This window comes from Zootoca vivipara, chromosome 1 (assembly GCF_965207765.1).
Source record: "Zootoca vivipara chromosome 1, rZooViv2.hap1.1, whole genome shotgun sequence".
Taxonomy (NCBI): domain Eukaryota; kingdom Metazoa; phylum Chordata; class Lepidosauria; order Squamata; family Lacertidae; genus Zootoca; species Zootoca vivipara.
Window position 1 is genome coordinate 1,760,311 of NC_142582.1, and position 12,006 is coordinate 1,772,316.

Below are 12,006 nucleotides of genomic sequence, written 5' to 3' on the forward strand. Positions count from 1 at the left end.
GCTCACAAAACAGAAAAAGGTAATCATTCATAGAACCTTTTGGCAAATGTGTTTTCTAACATAAATGTATAAGCCCCCCCCCCCAAAATGCATTGATATTTATTTAACCACACCATAGACAGATGAATAAAAACTGCTCAAGAATCTAAACATTCCAGCAAGAATGAATGAAAATGGCAAGGGTGTGATTCTTGGGTTCACTTGGGGTCATCGCAATGTGCAGGGAGAATCTTTATTTATGGCTGGCCTGGCCTACAAAGTTCAGCAGAACAAAGAATTACATAGCAGGAAAAAGCATTGGGATTTTCCTCAATAGTTAGTTGAAATTGTCCTGGTGCAGCATGAGAACCTTGCCCCTTTCTAGTCAAATACAATCATATAAATATATGCACAAGTACAGTATTCAGAAAAAGGACTGCCAGAGAAGCAATCTGCAGAAATACAAGTTCTATCTTAAGCCCTCCTGAAATGGGAATTAGGTGAGTCTAATTTTCTCTGCTGTGCTAGCCTATGGCAACCTAAATTACTAATTTTTTTGTGTGCATTGAGTGCACAAGTTGTCATTCATCAGTTGCGTAAGATAGAGATGTTTTCCCTGGGAGTAATGTTTGTCTTGTAGAGATATCTGACTTTTCAGCTTTCAAACTGCAATATTTTGTTTCTAGGAAAATGTGATACTTTCCAAAGCTCTGATCATTTTTTAAAAAATTGTACAAATGTCACAAGTACCTTTTGACTAATGCCTGTGACATCCCTTGCCATCGTCCCTCTGCTCTTGCCATTTCTGACTTTTAGATGTTAGGAGCTGCCTTCTTATGCATATCTATTACAGGACCACTAAAGATGTCTTTTTTAAAAATGTAGCAGGATTTCCCCCTTCACATAATGCCCTGCCATTTCAACCACTTGACTTAATGAAGCAAGCAGTGTAATGGTGGCTTTCTGGGTGCTGTGCAAATCTATTATTATGAAGTTCCCCTTTGGTTAGTAGCTTAACTGGAATATTTTATGTTGTAGCTAGAAGAGGACTTGTACATTTCCTGTCTGAGGATGAGAGGGCGGCTTGGGATGAAAGCAAACAGCAGTGCCAGCCTTGTTCCCCAATGCCTTGTCTAACAGACACTCCAGGTCCTCTCAACAAGGTCCGCTTCACAACAAGTCAATAGACCCAACTATAGCCACATAGGATTAATAATGATAATAATAATAATAATTATTATTATTTATACCCCACCTGTGAGGGACAGGGGATATCGCGAAGTCCCTCCCCTCCTGAGTTCCAGCCCATCCCCGAGCGCAGGGGAAAGCAGGGAGAGTTCCGTCTCAAGTGGGGAAGCAGGAAGTGGGGTCCGAGGCTCAGACAGGGTAGCGGAGCCAGCGTCCCAGGTGGGACAGGAAGGGGGAAGCAAGGGGGGCAGACCTGTCCCCCCAACTCCGGAATTGCGCAGAAAACGTAGGGGGAAGAGGATGGGTCTCCCCAAGTTGTTATGTTGGAGAAAAACGCGCCAAACCCCATTCGGAGGTTCTGACTCAAGCGGATAAGATGTGTCTCTGTAAATAGCACTGCCTTTAGCACTGTAAATACGCAGGGCCAATAAAAAGATAAAATGCAGAGCTGTGTAGAGTCGTCACTCTGAAGTAGCCCACTCCGGCCACTGTGACACCACCCATTTGGCTTGGTTTCCCCAGCCACTCTGTAGGGTGCGAGCCTCCAACTTTCTAACCTAAAGAGTTAACTTTTCATCATCTGAAAAGTGTTTCTAATTTTTGGTGTTTTCTGTACCATTTCTGATTAGAGATGTATTTGGTGTGGTGAAGATTCCTGTTCACAATATTCATGCCCCTGCTATACACTGGGAACAGTGGTATGTTCCTTATCTTCTGTTCCTTTCTAGAAAATTTCCTGTCCCTTGGCTTACCTGACAGAAGACACGGCACTGTGAGCCATACAACCCAACTGAATGCAAAAAGAAAAGAGTCCAAAATAACTTCCTCCTACTCCTGCTGCTGCCACTGCAAACACGTATCCTCAGACCAATGCAAAACTTCAGAGGCCGTGTTCTCTCTAGGCCTGAGTCTGGGTTGCCCCTGGGCTGTAAGGCTGTGGTAGACATTTCTAGACATTTCACCATTTTGCACCATTCAACAGTTGGGGTTGGTGACTAAACGGAAATTCTCAGATTTTGCCCTCCCTTCCATGAAAACCCACTTTGGTTTCATTTAATGTTGAATGAAACTCTATAGTTTGTTCCTATTGCTAGATTAAGTGTGCAATGAGCTAAAGGTGTGAGACTGGAAGGGGTGGAGGCCATGGCTACTTTCAACAATATTCATAATAATAATATCGGGTTGGATTGACTGTTGCAAGCAAATTTCCCCACCACACTAAACCACAGAGCCTAGGGCTTGCCAATCAGAAGGTTGGCGGTTCGAATCCCCGCGATGGGCTGAGCTCCTGTTGTTCGGTCCCAGCTCCTGCCAACCTAGCAGTTCAAAAGCACATCAAAGTGCAAGTAGATAAATAAGTACTGCTCTGGCAGGAAGGTAAACGGCATTTCTGTATGCTGCTCTGGTTCGCCACAAGCGACTTAGTCATGCTGGCCACATGACCCGGAAGCTGTCTGCGGACAAACGCCGGCTCCCTCGGCCTATGGAGCGAGATGAGCGCCGCAACCCCAGAGTCGTTCATGACTGGACCTTATGGTCAGGGGTACCTTTACCCTATGTGGGTGGAGAAGTGGGAGAGGTTTTCCACTGTTTAGTCTCCCCTCTGCCTGAAATTTTCTATCATTGGGAGTAAGCCCCCCCAAAAGGAAATTTAAAAAAATCTCAGAATATTATATGGTCCATTTAGATGTTTTGGCTCAGACCTGGTTATACCACTTCAGATAACAGGTGAAGATGCCTTCTCATTTCCAGAAAAAGGCAAAGCTGGAATGCTTCTTCATGTAATGCTAAACACAAGGGTTGTTTAAGAGGAAGTAAAACTGAGCTCCTTCCTCTAGGCTGGAATGGTGCCGCCCCAATACAAATTTATTCTCTCCGCCAATCTCTAACCTCACCAAAGAAACATTTCCAAATAACATTAGAAGATTATGTCTAGGTGTGGCTTATATTTCTTTTCAGAGATGATGATGCCTAAGAAACAAATCAAACCTTTGCTAACTATATAAGTACATCTGTTCACTTTCCTCCATGGACAGGGTGCCAGAACATGAATAAAAATGACCAACTTTAAACATTATTTCTTTCCCCTAGAGGTTTGGGAGGAAGGGTTTCAGCATCATCAGGTATTCAGAAATATTTTCCATTATGACTGAGGATATCTACAATGACAGATTGTAGAATCACTCAGGAAGTGAAGTCTGAGAGAAGCACATGTTTAACAATTCTGGGTATATTCTCTATATTATCAAATAAGCAAATGTATAACTTAGAATGGTGGATCTGTTTATGGGCAATTTATGAGGGAGGAGAAGCAGAGGGAAAGGTTTTCAATGGCCAATATTTGAGGCACAAAATGCATATTTGTGTGTGTGTATGTGTGTTCGGGTGTTGTACACACACTTACACACGCACAATGTAGCAAAGGGATAGCACAGAATAATTTCAATAATTTAACAACAGGCCAAGTCCTCAGCAGAAGTATAGTTGAGTGCTAATAGGTTAAAGGCTAATACCAATACTACACACGGCCATTTACTTTGAGAAAAGTTGTATTAATATTAATTTCTAATATTAATATTTGTTGCATTTGGCAGTAGCATGCAGATGACATAAGAAAGCAAACTTCTCATACAAACAATGAAGGTAAAACTCACATCTGGGTGTGGAATAGCGTATTGTCCCTGAATTGCATAGGCCTGCAAGAGAGAAACAACACACAGTGTAAGAATTTGCCAGTAGCGTCTAATGACTACTTACACCACAGTTGGAGGGAACTAATTGGTTTTATAATTTTCTCTCATCCCTATGGCAATTGTAAGCTCATCTGTTCTAGGCAGATTTAGACATTCATATCAAATACACTGTCATATATAGAGTGACAAAATGTATGTACCTAATGAAACATTTAATAGAACTGAGAGCAAATTGCCCACTGTAAGGGCTCTTGAGCCTTCATTATCAAATAATGTCATAAAATTTAAAACTTCCACTAGCGTTCAATATGGAATGTCAAATCCAGCCTTCTTTAGAAATGCAGAACTGGGATTTAATATCTGTGGAACTGGTGTACTCAGACCAAATGTGTACCAGGGACAAAGATTAAGCTGTGGTTAAGGAGACGGAACAATTAATTGAGAGTTTGACACACATGCTGATATCATTTGGCATCTCAACCTGTTCCAGTGACCATTGCATAATAAGAAAAATCACTTGCTGACATCTTGACTACCTCTCTCTTTTTTGTCTCTAATCCACTCCTAACCCCCATATCTGCTGCTGAATTAAGCCTAAGACATCCTGCCTCAAAACCTGCTGTTTGGTGTGACAATTACATTGCACAGAATCAGTGCATATTTCATCTCTTCCTTCATAGAGGTCTATCCAATATTACCACCTCAAGTCACCAATGATAAGACACAGCAGATCATCAGAGGAACTGCTTCTGTGAATTGACACCCTGTTCAAGTATTTATTCTGGGTAGAAATGACTAATAATAATTATTATTATGATTATTTATCACTCTCTACCCATAGGTCCTTCAGAGTTTCTATTGCAGGTGGTCCATGCCCTTATTTTTTCCAGGGTTCACATGTAGAAAGCGTACACACATTCAGGTGTACATGCAGAGGCTTCTGTGCAAATGATACCTTGAATGCAAGAAGTATTGGGGCAGAACTAATGGCTGTGACCTCAATCATCCCCCCCCCCCACATTTACTCCTACCCAAAATAAAAAATTCGCATTGCTAAGATCACTTCAGAATGGATCAAGAGGAGCACGAGTTCTGAGCAGTGCCCTGTGCCTAGTCCTGTCTAACAGAACTTCTGACCCACCAAGCTGGAGAAGCCCCCAAGCTTGTAGTGTAGTGTGGCCTTTCAGTTGCACAATGATTATCCCCTGGTTTGGCAATATTAGGGTTACTTCATTCCTTGCAGGCTGCCATACATTCTTGTGAACAACGTAGCTTGGCCATGTAGTTTGCAAGTAGTTTACAACAACAGCTGTAATATTTCTTGTGCATTTCTGTTACACGCTGTGTTTACTGCATGAATGGAATTTTTGAAGTTGGACTACAACCCCCTTGTTGTATTAATGGCCCACTTCAAGTCATATAAAAGAACTTTGCCCTTGTTAGTTGTTAGAGACAGGAGCAACCCCCCCCCCCATCTTACCCTATGAGTTTATGGCTGGGCTAAATATCCCCATGTCCAACATTTTCCAGTAGCTCCTCTCAAAAGCCATGATCTTAGATCTCAAATATTCACCTTCTGAAGCTTGCTCAAACATGAATGCTGCTAGGAGGACACACCAAAATGTGCCACATCAAAGCAAAGCACCCAGTCTAAAATTTACATTAACAGCTACTAAACTAGAATTCCATGAGACCATACCCTAGTATCAGACATGTCGGCTGCTAAGGAGTCTGTAATGCTATACGGTTCCTTAGCCTGCGCACAGATGATGCAAAATCCCAGTCTCACATCCTGGAGAAGAACAATTCCTCTTCCACGTAGTTGGTTTATAAATATGCAATATTAGCCCATTTTCTACACACATGTATTTTACATGATCCTAAACTAGAGACAATACAAATGCACAGCTGTAATTTTTCTGAGTGAGCCAGGCTCTTGGTTCAGAAGTGTATATTAATCTCTTAATCTGAGGGCTGTCTCCAACAAATCCATCCTATTAGCACTAGGGCTAATGTTGGCGTCCCTCACTCTTCTCTCCCCATGTGTTCCCCCAAATCTGCTTTAGAGGGTTGAGGGCACACAGGAGAGGCAGTCCTGATCCACAGGCAGAAGTGCCTGAGCTAACGGAATAATTTCACTGGATACAACCTTAAGAGTCTGCCTTGTTCTATATCAAGAATTTCTAAATCAACTTTTGCAGTTGCCCTAAAATAAACCCTTTTCTGTTTCTTGAATATAATGGAAATGAACAACACACTGTATAAATAACTACAAACAAAGATGCCTTTCTTCCAAAGAAGCTTATTGTTTAGGAAGGCATTTATTATAAGTTAAAGTGATTTAAAGACAATTCCAATATAAATGGGATAAAAATGGACAACCACTTGCAAAGGAAGAGTAATAACAGCAAAGGAAAATAGATATCTAACTCTTTGGAAAAAAGGAACTGGATTTCAGAAGTAAAAGTTTGAGAAAGAGGAAATCCTCACATTAGAGTCAGAAATGGAGACTGAAAAGAACTGAGCAGTGCTTGAGACTTGGCTTGGAAATGCTGCCAGATATTGACTTTCAAATCAACTAGTTTCCTTCCTTTTTAATTTAAACATTTCCCCTCATTTTAATACACCATTAAATGTACGCATTCTCAAATATTTGTTAGTGATACTGGCAAAGTTTGCCTAAGCCTGACTTGGAAATCAAGTCTCTTAGAAGCTCGACTGAAAGGAGAGGCCAGCTTTTACCACCGTAGCTCCAATGTTGGTTGTTCTGCAGTTCAGATCACAGTAAAGGTAAAGGGACCCCTGACCATTAGGCCCAGTCGTGACCGAATCTGGGGTTGCGGCGCTCATCTCGTGTTATTGGTCGAGGGAGCCGGAGTACAGCTTCCGGGTCATGTGGTCAGCATGACTAAGCCGCTTCTGGCGAACCAGAGCAGCATACGGAAACATTGTTTACCTTCCCACCGGAGTGGTACCTATTTATATACTTGCACTTTGACATGCTTTTGAACTGCTAGGTTGGCAGGAGCAGGGACTGAACAACGGGAGCTCACCCCATCACGGAGATTCGAACCACCAACCTTCTGATCAGCAAGCCCTAGGCTCAGTGGTTTAACCCACAGTGCCACCTGCGTCCCTTTCAGATCAAAGTATGATATACTAAAAAAATCAATCCCCTATACACACCCAAATGCATATGCCATTTTTGTGTACACAGTGGTGCCGCGCAATACGAATTTAATTCGTTCCGCAAGTCAATTCGTTTTGCGAAAAATTCATCTTGCGAATCGCGGTTTCTCATAGGAATGCATTGAATATTTTTTTTTGCCCCTAGGCAAAACCACATTAATTAAATTCCAATGCATTCCTATGGGAAACTGCGATTCGCAAGATGAATTTTTCACAAAATGAATTTGTCTTGCGAGTCACCATCAGTTCGCAAGACGCATTCTTCTTGCGAAAAATTCGTCTTGCAGGGCATTTGTCTTGCGAGGTACCATTGTATAAGGAAAAATAGAATGCCTTCTAAAATGGGTTGCTGTTAAATTTGGATGACACCAAAAAGTAATTTGCGAGATCTGAGAATTTAGCAGTAAGGTATTTCCTCAGAAGCTCATGGGGAAAGGCATCTACCTTTCTATGTTAGGAGCTACTGTTCTCATGCGCCAAACACTATTCAGTGACAGCTGAATTGGATTTTGTTTTTGCCATGCTTTTGTTTTGCCAGATGTTGAATTGTGGTGAGCTATGAGTGCCTGCGGGCATCTGTCAGAGGAACAGGGGGTGAGGGAATTTCTAGTCTCCTCATAGCACCCTGCAACACACACACACACACACACACCACACACTCCATTAGGAGTCCTGCAGAAGTATTAGGAGAATTAGGAGACGGGGCTGCAATTAAAAATCACCTCCTTTTTCTTTGCTGAGTAGATGCCAACACCCATTTGCTTCCATCCTATATTTTGGCGCATTGTTTTTATTCTATTTTGTACTAAATTCTACTGTTAACTGTCTTGGTAGCCCTGACAAAGAAGCAGGCTGCTATTGCTTGGACCTCCCTAGCCTTCCTAACAGATCAACAAGTGAGGATCCCAAACACTTTATTTCTTAGCATGATTTGGCAGTGTCCCTTCTGTCTTACTCTCCCTTTTGAGAAGCATAAGCTGGACCCAAAGCTCTTTCATCAGGTTGCTATTTTAGAGAAAAGGCATCATGGATCAAATATTGGGTAGAGAGTGATAAACAAGTGTTAGGGGCCATTGTGGCATTTTTATCCTCCCAAAAAATCAGCACGAATGCACAGAACAGAGGCAAAATTTGTGGTCAGGCACAGAGGAACAACATGAATTTTCCAGTTTTACTACTTGGCAACTTGCAAGAATATGCTTATAAAACATTTAATCATTTCTAGTCTTGCTGTGAATTTATGTGTTTGCATCATGTGGTTCCATACTTTGCTTACAATCAATAGCACTGGTTATGATTTTGGTGGACTCTTATCCATTAAATACATATGCTTATGATTTTTATTGTGTCTGCTAAAATATCAACTATGATACAAAAATGAACTGGTTCTTTTATAGAGCCAAACTGCAGAGTATGTTGGAATTCTGTATCTGGAACTTCCCACATAATTTTCCTCTTCGAAAAGTAGCCCAGAGGTGGTGGTGGTGATTTGGACTGGGTTCATGGCACAGGGAAGTGCCTTAATCCTTTGCTAATCGCCCAACTTAAATCCCACCTCTCAAAGCGCAAGGAAAAACAAGCTGGCACATTTTTTTGTGAGCTGAATCTCTTAAATCAGTCTCCCTTGTGAAAGCTTTTTGCAGAAGGAAGTCTAGTTTAATGTGTTATTTGGTTCCGTTAATTTACAGCCTGAGTTGAATGTCAGATTTGGAGACTCAAACACATGATTAGTTTATTTTAATCGACTGCATTGCTTTTTCATTGTGAGTACCATTTTTGGACTCTGGCACAATGAGAAAAAATATGTCAATTAGATACTAATGTAAAATGGTTCTGGAGAAAACTGAGTAATATTACTGAAATTAGTTAAATAATTAAGAGACAAAAATTTCAAACAGACCCCTGTGAACTTGGAATGTCTTTTGAAGCTTATCAATTTTGCATTTATTGCTCAAACATGGCCATTCAATACTATTTAGCACAGAAACATTAAGAGTTCTGTTGAGATATACTTTATGTTTGATGTCATTTCTCTTATTTTTAAATCTGCTTTTTGAACTCTTTAATCCACTTCTGTGTAATCTTTGTGAGCACTGAAATTCTTAAAATAAGCATATGCTCAAAAATTGCAGGACAAAATGAACAACTATGCAAGTCAAAGCCAACATCTCATTGGTAACATGCAAGCACACCTTGCAAAGCACATTAAAAGGCATCCTTATTGAGGATCTTGTCCTCCAGTGTTTGTTCTCCTGTTCATGTCAGCCAAAACATGCCTTCCCATGTACCTAACATGCTTGTCTCAAGCCACTAGACACTCACATTGGAATATGGTGTTAATGAACAAAATCAAATGTGATGCCCATGGTTTTACCTTGTAACTTTTGTTATAGGGTGGTTTATAGATGCAGTAAGTGTTTAACTACGCCACTCCTAATGAACTATCATTCCTGCTGTTCCATCCTTGTGACTGGTCAGATACACCCTATTCAAACATCCCACTCAAGAGTAGCTACAGAACAGGAAGCTTCATTCTCTCTTCCAACGTTGTGCTTAAGGAGGAGATCAGTAGAGAGTATTGTTTGAACCAGAAGCCACTATCTATTAGCTTTAGCTGGGCTAAATGGCTTTCGTGCCTCTTCTCTGGAGGATGAAGCAGCTACACCCTATGTTCAATAAAGAGCTTTGAGTCCAAGTGCTTTGGCGCAACAGGAGTGGGATGACATCATGCAAGTGAAAAGACAAGAAAACCTGAGAGCACTAACGGGCAGCGGCTGGTGCTGCAGTAAAAGGCTGAGGTTGGCAGTGGAGGCCGCAAGCGGGTCGGCTCTTACCTGACCACCTGCAAAAATGACAGGGGTGGAGGCGGGCTTTGGGCGGTAGGGAATGGTGGCACCTTTCGGTGGGGACTAGGAAAAGGGACAAGGAGAGGGAGAGAGAACATTAGACCAGATTTCCTGAAATGTTAGTAAAAAGAATGTTAGAGAGCAACCAAACGCATAAAGATCAAACCATGATCTGCGCATGAATCTACGACGCTGGGTATAAATCTACTGGGCCCCATTTCCAGACAACAGAGTAATTAAATAATCACTTAACAGGAAAAAATGGTTCTACCATAAATAATATTTAGAATTTATATATTGCTTTAGAGTGTTCAAAGTATCTCACATACCTCGTCTTAGGAATCCTTCCAACAAACCTACAAAATCATCACTTTTAAACCCATATTGAGATAAAGCCATCCAGTGAAATCAAAACTGAGGTTAGATTTGAACCAGGGACCTCTGGTTCACAGGTTTGGCTTCTACACCTCTTCTTAGAAATTAAATTTCCTAAAGCTTTTACTTTGAATTTATTTCAGGTTGATTCATTTTCACAGCTCTTTCACATCCATGGCAGGTCCACCTGCGTTCTGTCTAATATAAGATGGGAACTTTGCATGCCTTCACTACCTCAAAATTTGAGAACTACTGCAATGTACATCTATGCCTATTCTACATTTCACAACCCTATTCCACTGTTTGAACTAACTTCTGTGTGTTAAGGTGTAAGGTAAAGACCATTGTGATTTCCAGGAGTTTTAGGTGGTATACCTGTGTTCCATACATGCCTAGAATTCCTGTAGATCTGTGACTTTTCAGCAGTTAATTCTGTTTTCCACTTTATTATTCCATAAAATAGTAGTTTCTCACAGCCAGCTTTATGCTAAGATAGCACTGCATTGGAATTTTAATGTAGGCCCTTAAAAGGTGTCCCACAAGGGGGCACCTACTGTGGGGCCCTATTGGCTATTGGCTATTGGCGATCTGCTAAGTGGCCCTTCGCTCAGGCAAAAATGCATAAACTTAGTCAAGGCCACTGAACTAAATGCCAAATGTGACTTTTGCAGTTCCAAGTCCCAATAATGTCTCTGTTAGTGAGAACTTAACATGGGCTCATGTGTCAAACTTATTGCTAATGAGGGAATTGCAATGCTCCCAGCCTCCCTGAGCGGCCAGACTTGGCTCCAGAGCCTCTCCAAGGACCCGGGAGTGCCAAGCGGACCGCGGCAGCAGCGGGACGCCACCTCCAATGACTCCGCGCTGCACCTCCTTCTCGTTTCCCCAGCGCTGGGTTCCGCTCAGTCAAACTTCGCCACCAGCGCACGCACCGCAGGACCAGCAAGAGCTGCTTGGGCGCTGTGCAGAGTCCTCGGAGAAGGAGAGAGACGCGGCGCAGCCTCTCAGCTCGTGGAGCGCAGTCCTGGCCAGATCGCCGGAACCCTGCACTCACTTGGCACCCTTCCAGTGCCCGGCGCTGTGGTTCTCCGCGCCACTAGCCTCTATGGCTAGGATGGGCCTGTACAGAAATGACCAACACAGCTTCCCAGTGGTAAACTAGAGATGCAGCACAGGAAGGGGCCATAGTTGCATGGCAGAGCCAGAGCACAACCTTTGCAGGCAAAAAGTCCAATATTCCTAATACTAGCTCTTCAGTTTAAAAAGGCTCTTCAGGAAGCAGGTCTGGAGAAACCCTTGTCCTGCCTGAGGTCCTGGAGTGCTCCTAGGGGGTCTGTCAGTATAAGACATGCTCATAAGTTAAATGCTTAGTTTTTAATGGAGAAAAGTTAGGTAGTTAAGCTGTTTTCTGCATATGATGGTGATAAACAGAAACTGTGGACAACTCTAATGTTGGAAGCATCATAGGAAAGTTGATGAATTAGAACAGGGTGGTCAAAATGTGGCCCTTGAGGCCTTTTTGGGCAGTTTTTGACAACATCTGACACCCCCTCCTGCAGTCCTTGTGGTGCCTTCCCAAAGCCGGGTAAGTGATGTGCTTGACACGGTCCAGCTCCATTGCAAATCCTAGCTAGTGCTTTCCCAGCTTTGGGAAGATGGTAGGAGGGCTCTAGGACCCTGCCAGAGCCTTGTGCCTCCTTTCCAAAGCCTGGTGCCTCACTTATCCACCGTTGGGA

General features: G+C 42.4%; 1 protein-coding gene across 8 annotated transcripts in view; it reads right to left on the minus strand.

Moving 5' to 3' along the window:
* The window catches only part of PCBP3 (poly(rC) binding protein 3), a 91,942-nt gene that overhangs the window by 22,741 nt on the left and 57,195 nt on the right, over positions 1 to 12,006 (minus strand). For 5 of the 8 annotated variants that reach the window (XM_088662713.1, XM_088662632.1, XM_088662679.1 and 2 more), the window contains 2 exons: positions 9,884 to 9,958; positions 3,822 to 3,863 (listed from right to left, as the gene is read on the minus strand). In XM_088662713.1, coding sequence (XP_088518839.1) covers positions 3,822 to 3,863; positions 9,884 to 9,958 — 117 coding nt within the window. The remainder of the gene's footprint in view (positions 1 to 3,821; positions 3,864 to 9,883; positions 9,959 to 12,006) is intronic. The other 3 variants (XM_088662785.1, XM_088662836.1, XM_088662749.1) reach the window with 1 other exon arrangement.